General features: G+C 42.7%; 1 protein-coding gene across 1 annotated transcript; it reads left to right on the forward strand.

The window, feature by feature from the left end:
• Positions 1-9,387: 9,387 nt before the first annotated feature.
• On the forward strand, positions 9,388-10,317 carry LOC141649401 (uncharacterized). Its single transcript, XM_074458093.1, has one exon. The coding sequence runs from the start codon at positions 9,388-9,390 to the stop codon at positions 10,315-10,317; it is 930 nt and encodes a 309-aa protein (XP_074314194.1).
• Positions 10,318-21,121: the final 10,804 nt, after the last annotated feature.

Below are 21,121 nucleotides of genomic sequence, written 5' to 3' on the forward strand. Positions count from 1 at the left end.
CTTTGGTTGGTCGTTAACCATCACGGGAGTAGGTGGTGTGTTGGTGGTCAACGTCACCGGGAGTGGGTCTTGCCTCATTTTGCTCGAGCGGTTGCCTGTGTGGTGGTTTTCGTTCGGGTGTTTGTTTTGGTGGCTATATTGGTGTTTGTGCTTGTGGTGTGTTGGTGTTTTACATCCTTCATGCTCGAGCTTCTGCGGTACCATTGTCCTTTTTCGGGTCTTCATGGGTGTCGGGATGGTTTTGGTAATGGCCTTACAAAGGCAGCTTGGCAGAAACATTTCCAGGTACGGCATTGTCATGACGGTGCGTTGGACCTTACACGTCAGACTCTTACTGATAGTTTGACTGTTTATTCCAATGCCGAGAGTACTTTGAGACGGATGGGCCTCTGGTTGTGTGGGGTGTGTTTTATGACCCGTACCACTCGTGCTAGATGTCGGCATAGTCGGCGTGATATAGTGATGTATCCGGCGTGTGTTGATGGCCTTTATACCTTCCATATTTATGGGATTCCGAGACCTACGGCTCCTTCTACTTCGGTTTCTTCTGATGGTAGTGTCGAGCTCGTTCAGTGGTCTATATCTTCGCTGGATCGTTTATTGTCTTCAGGCCTTCGCACAGTGAAATCCATTCCTCCTAAATGTCGTCTTGGGTTTGCTAGGGCTTTGAAAGGGGCCTTGGATGCGGTGTTTGATGCCCCTAGTGATCTCTCTCGCTGAGTTCGTTTACTAGTTCTACCGCTTTGTTTGCTTCAGGTTTTCGCTCCTCGGAGTAATCATGAGTGTCGGTCTGCTATTCGGCGTCAGCAACATGAGGAGAGTATTGCCAGGGCTATCCTTGCTTGGGGGCGCCTGGGGGGGGGGGGGGGGTTTGCAGTTGTTACAAGAGTGTTTTGATGAGGGTCCTTCTTCTTTTTCTGTAGATGAGGATCTGGATCTGAGTGCGCTTAACCTCCACCAATGTCGGCGGAAGATTTGTGATGGCCACTATACTGCTGTTGTCCGGGTGATTTCTTCCTCTGGTGTTGCCCCCTACTCCGATGCTACTCTTGTGGCCCTGCGTGAGAATCATCCTGTCGCCCCGCCTCCTTCATTGCCTCCTTTGTCTGGGGATCATCATCCTCTGGTAGCCTCTTCGGCGGTGGTCTTGGATATGATTTGGAGCTTCCCTCGTGGTACTTCCTGTGGGAGGGATGGTTTTTGTGCCCAGCACCTTATGGATTGTTTGAGTGGCGCTGCTGTGGCTATCTCCGATGATTTGATCACTTCTATTACTAGGGTGGTTAATCTTTTTCTTGAGGGCCGGTGTCCTCTTCCTCTGGGCGAGTACATTGCCAGCGCCCCTCTCACGCCACTCGTTAAACCGGGTGGTGGGGTTCGTCCTATTCTTTGTTGGTACGGTCTGGAGACGGCTTGTCTCTAAGGTTGGTGCTTCTATGGCTGGTCCGTCTTTATCTTCTTATTTTGATGGGCTTCAGTTCGGGGTGGGTGTGTCCGGTGGAGGAGAGGCTATCTTGGATGCCTTGAACCGGCTCATTAAGGATCGGGGGGCTCAGGTGGGGCTTTCTATGTTGCTGGTTGATTTCCAGAATGCGTTCAACCTTGTTGACCGTTCGACCATGCTTCCGGAGGTCCGCCGTCGTTGCCCGGCTCTCTCCCGTTGGGTGGAGTTTTGTTATTCCAGCCCGGCTCGCCTTTTTTATGGGGAGCACTGCCTGTGGTCTTGTCAGGGTGTTCAGCAGGGTGATCCGTTGGGGCCTTTGCTTTTCGCGTTGGTTTTCCATCCCTTGGTTTGCAAGATCCGGGACACTTTTGACCTCACTTTGCAGGCATGGTACTTAGATGATGGCACCATCGTGGGTGATACTTTGGAGGTGGGGAAGGTTTTTGACTTGATTAGGGTGGATGGCCCTCGTTTTGGATTACATCTTAATGTCTCCAAGACGGAGGTCTTTTGGCCTGTTGAGGATCCACGGAGTCGGCTTCCTGGGGTTTTCCCCACTTCTATTTCTCGGCCATTGCGCGGTGTTACAGTTTTGGGAGGACACAAGATTACTTGTCCTGGTTTTAGCAGTGAGATTGTGGCGACGAGAGTAACTAAGATCATTGAGCTAATGGACTTGGTTGCGAGGATTGAGGACCCGCAATGTGAGTTGCTTCTTCTTCGAGCTTGTACTGGTATTTCTAAGCTCTACTTCTCCCTTCGTACTTGCTCCCCTAGTGTTTTTGGGTCTGTCCATCTCCCTTTTGATGCCGCTCTTCGTTCTAGCTTGGAACGTATTGTCGTCGCGTCAAGGCCGGGTTTTGGGGATTGGCAGTGGCGCCTTGCTACATTCCCTTTTCATCTTGGTGGTCTAGGTGTCTTTGCGGCGGGAGATGTTTTATTTTATGCTTTTATTGCGTCCCGCTTGCAGTCTGCTGGTTTGCAGGCTAAGCTCCTCGGCCCTTCTGGTATTGTAGCTGCCGGCCCTGCTTTTGATGATGTCGCGCAGGTGTTTACTGTGACTATAGGTTCTGGTATATTAGGTCACCCTAGTAAAATTGCTGCCCCCAAACTTATGAAGAAATTGGCAGACATTTATTTCACGACGGTTGCTACTGCCTCAGAGTCTGTTTTCTCTTTGACACCACGCCAGCTTGCTTTATGGCAGTCTCAGCAGGGTTCTCACTCCTCTGATTGGTTACGTGCGGTTCCTTTCTCAGGGTTGGGACAGACTATGAACGGGAGGACTTACCGTAGTGTGCTGGGGTATCGTCGGGTGTTCCGTTATTCACGGTATCTAGGCCTGTCATCTGCTTGCTCTCGGGTTTTTCTTTGGGGATGTTTTTGGGGACCACGCTGTTTCTTGTCTTGCATCTTGTGGGCGTTAAACATCGGCATAACCTTGTCGGGACACTCTTTTCGACATCGCTATAGATGCGGTATTCTTTGCGGGGAAGGAGGTTGATATCGGTTTGGTTGATGGGCATGGTGGCTCTCTTCGTCTTGCGGATTTATTGCTTTATTCTTGGGACAGGGGGCGTGATGTGTGCGTCGTCGACGACGGGTTCTTCACCTTTGACTCGGTGGGTTGGCGATTTTGTGTCGGGCGGGTTGTCGGCCCGATCTTTGCTCGGCAAAAGTGTGCTAAGTATGGGGATTTCTTCGCGGTAGCGGGTTATGGTTTCCTACCTTTCTCTTTCTCTACACTTGGGGAGCTGGGTTCGGATGCTGTTGCCTTGCTCAAGCGGATCCAGAAATTCTCGGTATCTTAGGATGTGGGGGCTCGGGTGGCCGCTTACATTTTTACTAGACTTAGCTTTGCTATTGCTAAGGGTGTGGGAGCCCAGATTGTCTCTCGGCTCCCCACCAATTTCATGTAAACTTTTATTTTTATTTTAATGAAAGCTGCGTGCATCCCTTTAAAAATAAAAAATAAAAAATAATAATAATAATAATAATAATAATAATAATAATAATAATAATAATAATAATAATAATAATAATAATAATAATAATAATAATAATAATAATAATAATAATAATAATAATAATAATAATAATAAAATAATAATAATTGTGAGGAGAGAGAGAGATAGGCGACGCATTGTGCGATCCTGCGTTTTTAACACTGCCACCGTCTGTTTTCAACACTGCCACCGTCCGTCTTCACGTCCGTCAGTCACGGCCACCCTTATCACCGTCGCCTTTACACGACGTCGGCATTGGGTTCGTCGGTGCTGATTTTTGTGTTGCCTGCCGTCAGTTGTTGATTCGTTATTAGGGCATCGTGTTTCTTGCCTTCTCTCTACCGTCGTTGGCTGCCAACCACCGCCTCACGTCGACCATCAGACCTCACGTTGCCGGTCAGGGGTGTGTTTGTTGGTGGTTTTTGAACGGCGGCTGCCTTGTTGGAGGGTTTTCTTTTTAGGGTTGCGGTTTTCGCATTTGGGTTCATAGCCGCCTATTAGCGGTTACTGCATCCCATCGCCACCACCCTTTGACTTCCAGACCGCACGTCGCTGGTCCTAGCTGTGGTGGCAGCCGCCTCTACCCTGCCTTGTTCCACCGGTAAGGTTTTTTTCTTGTTTTGCGCTTTAGGTTTTGCTTTTTGTGTTTTATTCCTTTACTGTTGCTGCTGCCGGTGGTCAGCTACCCGTGGGGTGGTTCTGTTTATACTTCTGCTGGTGTCCGGACGCTGCTCTTTCCCAGTAAGTTGTGGGTGTGGTGGGTGTTACGGACTTTTGTGGTTGTTTGTGCATGCCGGGTTTGTCGATCACCAACGGTGTAGGTTGTGTGGTGGTGGTCAGCTAAGCTACCTTCTAGGCCGCTGGTTAGTTTTTTTTTTTTGGCCTCTGGCTGCTTGTGTGTGACCGGTGTTGTGGTTATCTCCGGGTGGTTTGCTTGGTGGCTATATTGTATGCCGTGTGAGTTGGTGGAGGGGTTTCTTCTCCATGCCCGAGCTTGTGCGGTACCATTGTCCTTTTTCGGGTCTTCATGGGTATCGAGATGGTTTCGGTAAGGGCCTTACAAAGGCAGCTTGGCAGAAACATTTACAGGTCTGACATTGTCATGACGGTGCGTTGGACCTTACGCGTCAGACTCTTACTGATAGTTTGACTGTTTATTCCAATACCGAGAGTTCTTTGAGACGGATGGGGCTCTGGTTGTGTAGGGTGTGTTTTATGACCCGTACTATTAGAGCAAGATGTCGGCATAGTCGGGGTGATTTTGTGATGCATCCGGAGTGTGTTGATGGCCTTTACACCTTCCATATTCATGGTATTCCGAGACCTTTGGCTCCTTCTACTTCGGTTTCTTCTGATGATAGTGTAGAGCTCGTTCAGTGATCTATATCTTCGCTGGATCGTTTGTTGTCTTTAGGCCTTTGCACCGTGAAATCTATTCCTCCTAAGTGCCGTCTTGGGTTTGCTCGGGCTTTGAAAGGGGCCTTGGATGCGGTGTTTGATGCCCCTAGTGATCTCTCCCGCTGGGTTCGTTTGCTTGTTCTACCACTTTGTTTGCTCAAGACTTTCGCTCCTCAGAGTAATCATGAGTGTCGGACTACTATTCGGCGTCAGCATCAGGAGGAGAGTATTGCCAGGGCTATTCTTGCTTGGGGGGCACCTGGGGGGGGGGGGGGGTGCAGTTGTTACAGGAGTGTTTTGATGAGGGTCCTTCTTCATTTTCTGTGGATAAGGATCTGGATTTGAGTGAGCTTAACCTCCGCCAATGTCGGCGGAAGATTTCTGATGGCCATTATACTACTGTTGTACGGGTGCTCTCTTCCTCTGGGGTCGCCCCTACTCCGATGCCACTCTCGTGGCCCTGCGTGAGAAGCATCTTGTCGCCCCGCCTCCTTCATTGCCTCCTCTGTCTGGGGATCATCATCCTCTGGTTGCCTCTTCGGTGATGGTCTTGGATATGATTCGGAGCTTCCCTCGGGGTACTTCCTGTTGGAGGGATGGTTTTCGTGCCCAGCACCTTATGGACTGTTTAAGTGGCGCTGTTGTGGCTATCTCCGATGATTTGATCACCTCTATTACTAGGGTGGTTAATCTTTTTCTTGAGGGCCGGTGTCCTCTTCCTCTAGGTGAGTACATTTCCAGTGCCCCTCTCACACCACTCGTTAAACTGGGTGGTGGAGTTCGTCCTATTGCTGTTAGTACGGTCTGGAGACGGCTTGTCTCTAAGGTTGGTGCTTCTATGGCAGGTCCGTCTTTATCTTCTTATTTTGATGGGCTTCAGTTCGGGGTGGGTGTGTTCGGTGGAGGAGAAGCTATCTTGGATGCCTTGAACTGGCTCATTGAGGCTCAGGGGGCTCAGGTGGGGCTTTCAAAACTGCTGGTTGATTTCCAGAATACGTTCAAGCTTGTTGACCGTTCGACCATGCTTCAGGAGGTCCGCCGTCGTTGCCCGGCTCTCTCCCGTTGGGTGGAGTTTTGTTATTCCAGCCCGGCCCGCCTTTTTTATGGGGAGCACTGCTTGTAGTCTTGTCAGGGTGTTCAGCAGGGTGATCCGTTGGGGCCTTTGCTTTTCGCGTTGGTTTTGCATCCCTTGGTTTGCAAGATCCGGGACACTTTTGACCTCACTTTGCAGGCATGGTACTTAGATGATGGCACCATCGTGGGTGATACTTTGGAGGTGGGGAAGGTTTTGGACTTGATTAGGGTGGATGGCCCTCGTTTTGGATTACATCTTAATGTCTCCAAGACGGAGGTCTTTTGGCCTGTTGAGGATCCACGGAGTCGGCTTCCTGGGGTTTTCCCCACTTCTATTTCACGGCCATTGCGCGGTGTTACAGTTTTGGGAGGACCTGTCAGTACTTGTCCTGGTTTTAGCAGTGAGATTGTGGCGACGAGAGTAACTAAGATCATTGAGCTAATGGACTTGGTTGCGAGGATTGAGGACCCGCAATGTGAGTTGCTTCTTCTTGAGCTTGTCTTTGGTATCTCTAAGCTCTACTTCTCCTTCGTACTTGCTCCCCTAGTGTTTTTGGGTCTGTCCATCTCCCTTTTGATGCCGCTCTTCGTTCTAGCTTGGAACGTATTGTCGCCGCGTCAAGGCCGGGTTTTGGGGATTGGCAGTGGCGCCTTGCTACATTCCCTTTTCATCTTGGTGGTCTAGGTGTCTTTGCGGCGGGAGATGTTTTATTTTATGCTTTTATTGCGTCCGCTTGCGGTCTGTTTGGTTTGCGAGGCTAAGCTCCTCGGCCCTTTCCGGTATTGTAGCCGCCAAGCCCCGCTTTTGATGATGTCGCGCGGTGTTTCTGTGACTATAGGTTACGGTATATTAGGTCACCCTAGTAAAATTCGCCCCCAAACTTATGAAGAAATTGGCGGACATTTATTTCACGACGGTTGCTCACGCCTCGTAGTCTGTTTTCTCTTTGACACCACGCCGGCTTGCTTTATGGCGGTCTCGGCGGGGGTTCTCACTCCTCCGATTGGTTACGTGCGGTTCCTATCTCGGGGTTGGGTCAGACTATGAACGGGAGGACTTACCGTAGTGTCTTTGGGGTATCGTCAGGTGTTCCGTTATTCACGGTATCTAGGCCCCTGTCCGCTTGCTCTCGGGTTTTTTTTGGGGATGTTTTTGGGGACCACATTGTTTCTTTCATCTTCGTGGGCGTTACACATCGGCATAACCTTGTCAGGACACTCTTTTCGACATCTGCTATAGATCGGTATTCTTTGCGGGGAAGGAGGTTGATATCGGTTTGGTTGATGGGCATGGTGGCTCTCTTCGTCCTGCGGATTTATTGCTTTATTCTTGGGACGGGGGCGTGATGTGTGCGTCGACCGACGGGTTCTTCACCTTTGACTCGATGGGTTGGCGATTTTGTGTCGGGCGGGTTGTCGATGATCTTTGCTCGGCAAAAAGTGTGCTAAGTATGGGGATTTCTTCGCGGTAGGGGTTATGGTTTCCTACCTTTCTCTTTCTCTTCACTTGGGGAGCTGGGTTCGGATGTTGTTGCCTTGCTCAAGCGGACCCAGAAATTCTCGGTATCTCAGGATGCGGGGGCTCGGGTGGCCGCTTACATTTTTACTAGACTTAGCTTTGCTATTGCTAAGGGTGTGGGAGCCCAGATTGTCTCTCAGCTCCCCACCAATTTCATGTAAATTTTTATTTTTATTTTAATGAAAGTTGCGCGCATCCCTTTATAATAATAATAATAATAATAATAATAATAATAATAATAATAATAATAATAATAATAATAATAATAATAATAATAATAATAATAATAATAATAATAATAATAATAATAATAATAATAATAATAATAATAATAATAATAATAATAATAATAATAATAATAATAATAATAATAATAATAATAATAATAATAATAATAATAATAATAATAATAATAATAATAATAATAATAATAATAATAATAATAATAATAATAATAATAATAATAATAATAATAATAATAATAATAATAATAATAATAATAATAATAATAATAATAATAATAATAATAATAATAATAATAATAATAATAATAATAATAATAATTTTTGCGGCCTCTTTCTTCTTTCTCTCTATTAAAACCTCCTTTTTTTCGCGATTTTGCGCTGCTATTTTGTTTCGTCTTTCTTCGACGATGGCCAGGGGCCGGCCGCCGAAGGCAACGGGGTCCTCTACCCATGTTGCTGCACCTGGATCCTCTTCGGTTGGTGTTGTGGTTGATGATTTCCCTGAATTTCCCCCACCAGTGGTGGATGCTGCTGATGAGGTTGTGGATTCTGTTATGGAGGAGCAGATGGTGTCGTCTGGCTCTCCGTTGACTAGTGTGGTTTCTCCGTCCTTGGTTCCACCAGTGGTTCCTGCTCAACCTGTTCCTACCGTGCCTAAGAAAACCTATACTCAGGCTTTGGGGAATTCCTTGATAGGTATGAATCTTTCCTATGTGGATTCTGTAACTGATAGTACTGTGACTATTGAGGAGGAGGATATTGTGATGGAAGTGGAATATTGGCAGACTACTTTGGTTGGGACTGTGCTGGGTAGACAATTGTCTCTGACCCAAATTGAAACTCTGATCAGTAAGCATTGGACTCATATTACAACACCGGAGGTTATGTACTTTGCCAAGGGTTGGTACTATTTTAGGTTTGCCAGTGCGGAGGATATGTAATAAATCCGCTCTGATGTTTGGAATTTAAATGTTTACCCGCTAGTTTTCAAACCTTGGAGCCCTACTGTTGTGGATGAGCTGAATGTTTCTCATGTTCCTGTTTGGGTTCTTTTTCCAAACCTTAATCCTTGTCTGTGGTCTAAGGCGGCTTTAAGTAAGGTGGCCAGTGTTGTGGGAGTTCCCATTTATGTTGATGAGCACACTACTAATAAAAGCAAGCTTGCTTTTTCCCGGATTTTTGTGGATGTGGATATCTCAAAGGAGTTACCTAAGGCCATTACAATTAACTCACCTTTTAGAGGTACCCGCTTATAAAAGGTTGAATATGAGTGGCTTCCTCACTTTTGTTCTGCCTGCAAGAGGATTGGCCATACACAGGATAGGTGTAAGGTGGGTGCACAACCTAAACTTAAGCAGGTGTTCAGACCAAGGGCTGACCAACAGAAGAAATCTGTTGTTGTTCCTGCTCCTCCTAATCTGGCTAAGACTGGTTCGAAGCCTGCTGGCAAACAGCAACAGAAACAGAAGCCACCCTCTCCTCCAAAGAGTGTGGCTACCAATCTTGAGAACAGGTTCCAAGTCTTACAGAATGAGTCTCTACTGTTAGATGAGGGGACATCAGGTCAGCATGTTGATGTGGTAATAGAGGACTTGGGTTTTGTGGTGGAACCTGGAGGGCCCCCTACTGCCCATGAATCTGTCATTCTGGAACATTAGGGGTCTAAATGACCCCCTAAAACAACAGGAAAGCCTTAATTTCATGTTGGAGAATAAAATTGACTGTGGTGCTGTCCTTGAAACACATGTCAAATCTAATGCTATTCAGGAGATTTATAATAGGAGCTTTTCTTCATATAGATTGGTTCATAACTCTGGTGCACATGCTAATGGTAGGATCTGGGTCTTGTGGCAACCCAGATCTGTAGCATTAACAGTGCTATTCACCTCTGCTCAGCACATCCATTGTGAAGTTACTCACTTTGCTACTGGAAAGGTGGTCAATATTATTTATGTTTATGGTTTCAATACTAGAACTGATAGACATGAGTTATGGGATACTCTTAAAACTATCTCAGCCTCTATTCTTTCACCTTGGATTTTTATGGGGGATTTCAATGTGGTTAGGGCAGTGGATGAAAGGTTGGGTACTGCTAATTTCCACCTTGCTGATATGAATGATTTCAAGTCATGTTTAGAGGACAGTGGCCTGGTTGATCGTCCAACTACAAGGTGCCACTACACATGGAATAACAAGCAAGGAGATGGCTTAAGGTGGGCTAAACTTGACCGTATTATGATCTCTTCAACTTGGTTCTCTTCTCTTTCTTCAGTTGCTTCCTATCATCCCTCTGGAGTCTCCGATCATTCTCCAGGGGTTGTTAAGCTTCTGGCTACCCATGGGAATTGTGGAAGACAATTTAGATATATGAATTGTTGGGCTCTCTCACCCCACTTCCAACAATGTATCCATCATGAATGGCATGCTTCTTGTAATGGGGGTAGGATTTTTACTCTGTTTAATAAACTGAAAAGACTCAAAAGTGGTCTTAAGAGACTGCATTCTAACACTTTCAGTAACCTGGCTGAGAGAATTAAGCAAGCAAAGCAGTCTCTTCTCTCCTGTCAGATGGACATCCAGCATGATCCTATGGACTCCTCATTGTACTCTAAGGAAAAAGAATGCCTATAGGATTATAATTTGCTTAAACGAGATGAGATGGAGGCCTTATATCAGAGAGCTAAGGTTCATGATATCTGATTTATTGATTCCAGTACCAGATTTTTCTACTCTCGCATCTCATCCAGGAAAATCAGGAACACTATTGGAAGAATTCAGGATGAGCATGGTGGTGTGTGTGAGGGTTTGAAAAATGTAGCTCAGGGGTTTGTTTAGTTTTATCAGAAACTTTTGAGCTCCTCTTTTACTGTTGACCAGCTGCCTAGGGATCTTTTTTCTCAGGACACTCTCTCCCATGGGGACTGTAGTGCTCTTACCCAGCCTGTTCTTGATAAGGAAATCTTGGAGGCCCTTAAGTACATTGATAGAAATAAAAGCCCTGCATTGATGGATATTCTTCTGGTTTCTTTTTGGATGCTTGGGATATTGTGGGTCTGGATTTCAAAGCTGCTGTCATGGAATACTTTCAAACTGGGATTATGCCAAGGGTAGCTAACTTCACTCTTCTAGTCCTCATCCCCAAAGTGGATACCCCTGCTACTGTCATGGATCTTAGGCCTATAGCCTGCTGTACTATCTTCTATAAGGTTGTTAGCAAGATTATTGCTAATAGATTGAAAAGTGTGCTTGGAACCATAATAGGCCCTGAACAGGCAGCTTTTGTTGAGGGGAGGGATCTCTTTGATAATTCTACGATGGCTAGAGAACTAATGGTTAAATATGGCAGAGCTGATATCACTCCAAGATGTATGCTGAAGGTGGATATCAGAAAAGCTTTTGATTCCGTTAATTGGTCTTTCCTTCATAATAGTCTTATCAATCTGGGTTTCCCTAAGAAGTTCGTTGTCTGGATTATGGGGTGCATTACTTCTCCTTACTATTCTTTATCAATCAATGGAGGGGTCACTGGTTTCTTCCCTGGTAAAAGGGGTCTGAGGCAAGGGGACCCTCTTTCCCCTTATCTTTTTGTTATATCTATGGAGATTCTTTCTATATTGTTGAGAAGATTACCTAATCATGCTGGTTTTTCAATTCACCCAAAGTATGTACAACTAAATCTCACACATTTGGTGTTTGCAGATGATTTACTAGTATTTACAAGGGGGGACCTTCCTTCAGTACATGTTTTAGCTAACTGTCTATCCACTTTTGCTGCCTATTCTGGTCTATAGCCCAACCCTGCCAAAACCTGTCTTTATTTTGGTGGGGTGGCTCCTGATGTTAAGGCTCTTATTTTGGGTTCAACTGGGTTTAGTGAAGGTCAGCTGCCTTTTCGTTATTTGGGTCTCCCCCTGTTTAATGCTAGGCTTTCCACTGATATGTATTAACCCCTCTTTGACAAGATTAAAGCTAGAATCACTCACTGGCCTAACAATGCTCTCAGTTATGCTGGTAAGGTTCTTCTTATTAACTCTGTTATTTTTTGCCTTCAAAATTTTTGGGGAGCTGCTGTGCTCTTGCCTATGGGTATTATTAAGAAGATTCGTAAAATTTGCAAGGACTTATTGTGGGGTATTGAGGATGGTGCAAGAAAGCACGTCTTCATCAGTTGGGATGCCCTCTGTAAACTTAAGAGGGAAGGTGGCATTAATATAAAGGAAATCCTTAGTTGGAATAGATCCCAAATGATGAAATGGATATGGAAACTTCATTATAGACCTAATTCACTATGGCCTAGGTGGGTGACCACTTACATTCTCAAAGGGGCTAGTGTTTGGCATGTTATTCCAAGTATTAGTCTTTCATGGTATTGGAATAATGTGCTTCATATGAAGGATCTTCTGCTTTCCATTGCTGGAACCCATGTACAGGCTATGGCCTTACTTCAGAGTTGTATTCTAAGGGGCAAATTTCAAACTGGCTGGATGTATCAACTTCTTAGGCAGCATGGAGACTTAATCCCATGGTCTAGAGTGGTGCATGATAAAACTTGTTTACCTAAACATTCCTTTATTTGTATGCTTGCTATTTTGGATAGACTTCCAACTATTGTTAATCTGGCTAGGAGGGGAGTCGTTCTTGTGAACAGGTGTGTCCTTTGTGAGCATCATGGGGAGGATTTGGAGCACCTTTTCTTTGACTGTCCATACTCTCAGACTGTTTGGAGGGAGGTGTCAACCTGGTTGCAGGTCAACTTGGTCTCTTGTTCTCTGTTCCAGCCTGTTGGCTGGTTTACCTCTGATATCAAAGGTAGAAACTGGCATCAACGCAGGCAGAGATGTGGGCTTGTTGTTATGGTCTATTACCTATGGAAGGAGCGTAATAATAGGATTTTCAAAGGGGTTCAACACCCCCTGCTGTTCTTAGTACCATTATCCGACAATGTATTAGTACTAGGATGGCTTTTTGTTAGGTTTTTCATTTGGTTTCGTTGTTTTTTTTTTGTTCGCTTTTTCTCTCCTTAAGGGGGTCTTCTTGATCTCCTTTGTAGGAAAGATTTGATAGGGTCTTGTAATCATTTTCCCATTTTAAGATATATAAGATCCTTGCTTTTCTGCAAAAATAAAATAAAAAAATAATAATAATAGGACATATTATATTATAAGGCAATTTCCTAATAATTTCCTAATTCTTCCTGTCTTTACTACTATATATACCATGCTAACCTATTCACAAATCACTTATTCACTTTTACAACATCACATAAAACATAGAGAGAAAAGAGGGAAAAAGGGAATTGGATAATTAATTTGGGATTTCGCATCTTCTTCCATTGGATTCAATCTTTTACTTTTTAAGTTGCCTTTAATCTTTCTAAGATTCAATTGTTCATCTTTTAGACTTAAGTTATAGTAGGTTGTTGGGCCAAGAATTGTCCTGCCTGACCAGACAACAGTCAGGCAAAGAAGCACCAAGTCTAGCCTGAACAAAAGGAATCCAATACAAAGCACACAATACCTGAGCAGGTGCCAGTCCAGCGGGAAAGACAAGTCAGGCCATCTATCCAGGCCAGGCCGGAAGGAATATCTCACCAGCCGTATGATGGGCACTACCAGAAAGTCAGGCAACAACTAAAGTACAACTAAAACCTAGAGAAATGGTTCCTACATTCATGGAAGACCTATTCAACGAAATATACGAAGAGTATGGAGAAGTTAACTGAGCAAAGATAACGGTATGCGGATTATAGAGTCAAACAACTACCCCCGGGTAAATAGGGCACGAGGCCTATTACCTAAGAATATCCAAAACAACCTTGAAAGAGTCGTTATAAGCAAGATATAAATAACAAGCGGAAGAAGAAGAAGAAGAAGAAGAAGAAGAAGAAGAAGAAGAAGAAGAAGAAGAAGAAGAAGAAGAAGAAGAAGAAGAAGAAGAAGAAGAAGAAGAAGAAGAAGGGATCATCTACTTTTCACTCATCCTTGCTCTCATTTTATCATTGTAAACTACTTAAGCATAATTATTAAGCATTTATTCACTACCTCTAGCCTGACATACACATTCCTTATCAGGATTCCCTAAAAGATAGTAACAATCCCTTCTGGCTTGGTGCCCATGTTAGGTTCATATACCCCTATTAGACTCTTCTAATGGTGATCTAAATAACTTGTTGATTTAGAACTAGTGGATCTAGTTGCATGCAAGATATATTAAATCAAAATAAGGAGAAAAACGATTTTTCTTACATTTTATATGGACCGAAATTTAGGGCACTAGATTTGGACTTCTTCCAAATCTAGATCTTAAGCTTAATAATATTGGGAATGATCCTCCAAGATCACCAAGTCTTCAAAGTAGAAGACCTCCACTTAGTTGCACCCAAGAACTTACCCAAATCTCTAATAAATGTTAACTAGATATCTTATTAGAGTACCCTTGAATTAATATTTTAATATTACTAACCTCTTAGTAATTTTAATTGAGTTTTTGAGAGATAAGTTCATTATTTTTCCATCAAAAATGAAGTAGTAAAAATGAACAATAATTATGGGGTGTCATAGGGGAGGCCTAAATGGAGGGAGTAAATAGAGGGAGTTGTGGGTTGTGTTATGTGCCCAAATAGAATTAGGCATAGATTAGACAAATAGTGCAATGGGAAGAGCGCTCAATAGAATGCATGCATTAGTAATAATTGTGTCTAGCAACACACAATCACACTATCATTTACACGGTCCAAATGACCCATTTACAGGTCCATTTTTGTTCTTATATTTGTCGCACATATACGTGTAATTTCTATTTAAACATCGTTTTATGTTTAAATGCTTCCCGATAAATTTCGTCTAAAACACTCCGTAAAAATATGTGTACAGCTACACATATATTTTACGTACCAATACTAATCACATTAGTTAATTAATATTAATTTAACAATTAACCGTTTAATCATTAATTTCCGTCTCAATTAATTTATTATTCAATTATCACATAATTAAATAATAACTGCCGTGCCTCGAGTTCACAACTCGATATCTCTCTAAACTAAATTAATCGAGACTAACTCATAGTTAATTTATTAAGGAACTGATTAAATTGTATCTCATATAATTAATTAGCTTTCGTTTTGGGATTCATTCCTTTAGGTGTGACCTCAAAGGATCAACTGATCACCACCATCAAACGACTGTAACGTCAAACTCTAGTCAGCCAATCGTTGCCGATAAATGTTGATCAGTTGACAATATATTGAATCATCCCTTTTGTATTCTTGTTATGAGATTTAATATGTGATCGCACTATTGATGAGGACAGATACTCCAATAATCTCCCACTTGTCCGAGACAAGTGTGCGTCACTAATTCTCTTGTACTATTACATCTCCCACTTAATTCAAGGTGTCTTGAAGGTCGTACTTGCATTTGATCATATCTAGAGTGGTTTCCTTAATCTGGAGAGTAACTGTTTGACCGGAATTATCTACCGCAAATACCTTCCGAGCGTGGCCATGTATTTCCAGTTCACTACTCCTCGAGTGGCCCTGAGATTTAAATAACCCTGACAAGGGGGTGGACAATTCTTATCGCACTATTCCCTTCGAATAGCCACAACTCATCATGACCCAAAAGATGCTCATTTGACCTTAGTTACGACAGTCGTAGAGCATAAATCAAAGCCAATCAAAAACTGTGCCAACTTAGGCGAACAGTATCTAGTCAAAGAATTAACTCATAAGAATAATATAGTAACTCTCGCCATGACCAAGCTTTATAAAAATTACCAGAACTCTATAGGCGGTCACTGCCCAACAGAGTGTCCCATACAGTTTGCTTATGTGATCGACTAGTCATCTCTGATGACTCTATGACACTTGAACTTGCCATGAATCGCATCACACTCTAGTCACTTGGAGACGTCAACTCATATAAGCAACTAGGGGCCAATACCATGTTAATCCAGTTCACTTAATAGGGTTCAATGTTGTCCTTACAACCTATTTGGATATAACAAAGTAATAAAAGAGTTTTTAATAAAACTCAAACGATGAATGCATTATCACATATGTAAAATTGATACCATATCAATTACTACATAATCTATAATCCATACTTAATATTGTATATAACTATACATCTCAACTCAATTGAAATGGCATGACTTATCATGATTAGCCTATGAAAAAGCCTTGGTTAGTAAGTTTTGTGGACATGGGCCACGGGGCGCTTGGGAACAAGCGTTTGCATTTGTGGAGTCGTCACCAATTTATTGTGGAAAATTGGAAACCGTTCGAATACCTCGTGCCATGTCAAGACACAAAGTAGTGACATGAACACCAAGAACTAGTTACCCTTAGCATTCTATGTCTAGAATGACTCTCGTGGATGCCAATGAACACGGATATTCACAGAGATCTGGAGTAAGGGGTGAGGGTACGTATTAGGAAGCTCTTTTGATCGAACACCTAATCCCGCCCGCCTCGATAACGGCCTCTACTAATGATTAGGGAAGTTGTCTATACTCGATATGTTGTCGATTGCATGCAACATCCATTAGATTAATCCTAGCATGTGAGAATTAACTAAGTCGGTGAACAAGTAATTAGCACACAAATTGGGGTCGAAGTGAATGTTAGATTAATTACATGTGAATGCCAAGCAAATAAATCATACATAATAAATACGAATACGAAATAAAGAAATAAATTACCATTGATAAACTTGAATTTACGTCATAAACATGCTCAAAAGAGTTTTAGAAATAAAATAAAAGAATAAATGAAAATTAGAAAATTAGAAAAAATTGGAAATTGGAAATTGATTTAAATTAGGAAAATTGAAAAATAAGGAAATTTGAAGAAAAGGAAAATAAGGAAAATAAGGAAAATTTGGAAAATATTGAAAATATGAAAATTTTGAAAATAAGGAAAATATGAAAAATATGGAAATTGAAAGAAAATAGGAAATTTGGAAAATATGGAAAATATGGAAATTTGGAAAATAAGAATAATGGTTAATTAAAATCCTAATTAGAAACCCTACATCAAAACGAGAAGAGTTCAGAGGCAGAAACCACCTCAGAACAGGCGCAGCATCTGCTGCGTCCTCTGGAAGAGGCGCAACACTTCCAGCGTCTGTTCTTGAGTTGGGTTCTAACTGTGAAGGTCAGACTCGCGGTTTGTTAATGTTCGTTGGTTAATTTACATTGATTTATTGATTGGTAACTCGAGTAGAAGTGATTAATTGATTTACAGGCATCTGGGATCGTCATGAAGTGAAAGAAAACAATTTAAAACGAATTATTATAAGTTAGATATTATTTACGATATTGGAATTGATTTATTTACAAACTTGAAGTTTATGGTGGAAACAAAGGATTACGAATTGATGAAGAAAACAGATTTAAAACATGTATCAAAGACGAAATAAAGTGACTTGATATGAACGAATCGAATCTCTAAAATCCGAGTTTGAATTTGGGACGAAAACCCACAAATATTAATTAGATTTAAGTCGAAAATTATTGAAATGGATTCATAAAAAACTAATTTGAAAATTATTAGGTGAAATAAGGGAAAGAACGAAGAAAGAAAAATAAAAGACGAAAGGAACAAAAACCCGAGGAAGAAGAAGAAGAAGTGCATCAACTGAAAGCAGCCCCTGGAAGAGGCGCAGCAGATGCTGCGCCCTTTCCAGAAGGCGCATCAAATGATGCGATTCTTCCCCACGTCAGATCTGTGTTACTTCCGTTAAAAAGGGTTTTAAAAGACGGTTTCAAGCATGCTTATGACATAAATTCTTACATTAATTATAATACGGAAAATAAATACATTAAATAAAATACATTGAATAAAATTGAGATTTTACACCCTCAGACTTACATGTTAGCGCCGCGAGATTTAACTAAATCGGTTTTTAGTGGTAACTCGACTCGATCTATAATGCAAATATGAAAGTTCCCTTGAAAAAGGATTTAAAAGCAAATTGAATTGATTAATTGATTATGGTGTGGTGGAGTTGGTCAAATTTGTCGGTCATGCAAAACGAGGCTGGTACTCGGAAGGATTCCAGCTTACGTGGTCGAAAGTTCAAGCACGTAGGCGCCAAAAAGCAAAAGCGTGGTCTTAGAATGCAAAGGGAGAAGAGAAGGGCGGACACTCGCGTGAGAAATATGAGGGACGAAGGTCTCTATTTATACTAATCACGGAAAGAATTAGGAAAGGAGACAAAGATCCGAAAACAACCGACTTAGGTTAAACACGGAAACTTGGACAAAAATAAAACCTTGAGGAAAAGGCGCAGCAGGTGCGGCGTCCCTTGGAAGAGGCGCAGCACTTGCTACGTCCTTTCCTCAGCGGGTTCCTCCTGCGCAAGAAAGTGCGTTTGGCAGCGTGTCATATTTTAGGCATAACTTTCTCTACAAGACTCGGAATAAGGTGATTTTGGTGGCGTTGGAAAGCTAGGAAAGAGATCTAGAACTTTCTTTGAAATAGACCTGACCCATAGAAGTCGTTATCACCTCGTAAAATGGGCCTAAATTTCGGGTTATCTTTTTAGCTAAATGAAATGCACATTTTGTAATGTAAACTTTTAGTTTAGCCTAATGAAGTGACATGAGACTCAAAATGAGATATAATCATGACATTTTATGACATCCTAACCTTAGGTAGACAAGCACATTGCTTTGACTCGGGATTTGACAGTTTTAGGAAATGAAGACGGTTTTTGGCCCAGACTCCAAATGTACTCTAATTACTGTCAAAACGACCGTAATGACACCTAGATGACAATCATGAGGTAGACACAAGTATTTGAGCTATCACTTGACGATAAACTTACGAATTGTCATAAATCGTTCTGTGTACCAAACATGCGGCCCAATCATCACCGGGTGGCTTGCGGGAGGTGCAGAAATGAGGTATCTACAGAGCCCCCACTTTGACTGAGGCTTGGACAAGGCGAATGTCAAAGTATAGCCATCAGGTCAATCGAAGATTACAACCTGACGACTATGGCGACGCGAGGCGGCTCAAGGGGTCTGAGCCAAGGACCTGTCGTCGGGAACATTTTAGAGTCTGTCGACTATCGGGGAGGGTCGTTTAAAGTCCATTAGACTACGTAAGGAAGCTCGCCAGCCATAAGAAGAGACCATACCTGAGACTTCTTTCTCGAGATGTTTCCGGAGGTGCATAGGAGCTAAGGTTAAGCGTAGGAGCTAAGGGTAAGCGTAGGAGCTAAGGGTAAGACCCAAAAGTTATGTAAGGATTTGTGCTAGGGTGTGGGGCCCTAAAGGAAAGCATCGACGGGAAGGAGGCCAAATATAATCTCAACCTGAGGGGTAACCAAGGTTTAGGTGTAGGAACTCTAAGGGAGTGTGATTCTAAAAAGGTGATCCTAAAGGAATATGATCCTAAAAGGAAAAGGTGATCCTAAAGGAATATGATCCTAAATGGAAAAGGTGATCCTAAAGGAATATGATCCTAAAGGGTAAAGGTGATCCTAAAAGAATATGGTCCTAAAGGGTAAAGGTGATCCTAAAGGAATATGATCCTAAAGGGTATAATTATATGAAATCTAGGGAGTTTGGGAACCTAAAGAGCTAGGTGTATGAACATGGGTATATGAACCTAAAAGGACGGTTGGTATGGGAACTTTAAGGCCTATGAACCTAAGAGGAATTGGGATCCTAGGGTTAAGTTTAGGAACTTACTGGGTTACTAGTTCTTGTTTTAAACGCGTGCGTCTAAGCTTTCTGAGGTATGGGAACTCCAAAAGGATTTATGGGTTTATGAACCTAAGGTCGTTGGTATGGGAGATTAAAGGTTTATGAACCTAAAGGAAGCCATTTTGGGATCTAAGAATCTAGGGGGAAGAATCCTAACTTTGGGTTTACGAACCTAAGGAAGAAGGCGCTAGTTTGGGAACTTATGGAGAACGACACCTTTGCCAAACTCTGTTCGGAAATAATAATATCGAGGGTAGCAGGACGTCGGTAGAAACTGCTGGGGAATCTGCTTGCATCGGTTTCAAGCGAACTATGGCAATAACTTGAGGTTGAATCTCCATGTCTCGAGAAGAACAATCAGCTGTCATGAACTCTCGCTGGGGGATAACTGAGGTTGAATCTCCATGTCTCGAGAAGAACAGTGAACTCTCGCTGGGGGATTATTGTGGTGGAATCTCCATATCTCGAGAAGAATAATCGGCTGTCATGAACTCTCGCTGGGGGATTGTTGAGGTGTGTCGAAACACCGTCAGATAAAATCCGCTCGTTGTTGCAAGCGAAGTCTTGATAAAGTACTGCTTCTGATACTTACCTGTATGGTTAGTATCCATACAAGAATGCAATCTAATATATGCACGTAAGCAATTATCACATGGACCTCGAATGAGGAAACACATAGGTTTTGCAAAAGTTGTCTCTTTTTAAAAGTCGTTTAAAACGTGTTCAAAGAAATTTGTCTTTTGTAATGCGCTATGCATACTCAATGGGCTTTAGACACAGGACTTGACATGACACAGATCTACTAGGACGCGATGCGAAATGTAGACCTAGGTTTGACTGACGCGACACTAACTTAGATTTGACGCGACACAGGGATGACTTTGACAGACTTTGTTTAAGTATGCGCAACCCCTAGCCAAGTGTGGGTGACAATGCATATCAATTCCAAAGGTATAAGAATTGCAAGAATGATGAAGGCATATAAAGGCAAGGCATGAGCCATGGATCATCTGTCTAATAGGACTTCTTTCACCACCGTTTGCTGTAAAAGAGACCCCTCTTGAGGCACGATGACTTCAAGAATCGATCTAAGATCTTTGTCATTGTCCGGACCGAGTACTAGCTAGACTTAGAGGAATAAAGGAAGGGTGGCATCTTGGAAGAGAAGCCCCCAGTATGAGAAGATGACTCTGGACTTTGGTAAAAAGGAGACTGGGCGACAATAAGGAGCCCCCAGTATAGAGGTGTTGGTTGTGGAAGGGATGTTAATTGAAGTTGGAAGGTTTGGGATGGTTGATAATTGAGGTGGTTGAAAGTTGATAATTGAGGCTGAAAGTAGGGATGGTTGTGTCCTTGAGGACTGCCTACGTATTCACGTGAAGTGAAATCAAACCAGATCGTATTTCTGAGGTTTGGTTAATTTTGTTTGGGTGTTGTGGTTATATCCTTCTTGTGTAAGAAAAGACTGCCTACGTATCCACCTGAAAAGGTGAAATCAAACCATGCTCGTAGTTCAAGTGTGTGCCTAAGCTATGTTATTAGGGCCTTAAAGTGTATGGGTCACGAGGGTATATTCCTTTGGTGACTCGAAGAACTGATTTGAGATAACTCCCTTTGATCATGATCAAAGAGGTATAATTAATTTTGTAAAAATTTCCTTGTCGTGTGAGCACACCTAAAAGTGGACCCTAAAGATGATATGGGTATGTCCCGTTCT

The sequence above is a fragment of the Silene latifolia genome, chromosome 3 (genome assembly GCF_048544455.1).
Source record: "Silene latifolia isolate original U9 population chromosome 3, ASM4854445v1, whole genome shotgun sequence".
Classification (NCBI taxonomy): Eukaryota; Viridiplantae; Streptophyta; class Magnoliopsida; order Caryophyllales; family Caryophyllaceae; genus Silene; species Silene latifolia.

Bases quoted from the DNA above. Each gene is read 5' to 3' on its own strand.
- LOC141649401 (XM_074458093.1), top strand. From the start codon at position 9,388: ATGTTGGAGAATAAAATTGACTGTGGTGCTGTCCTTGAAACACATGTC.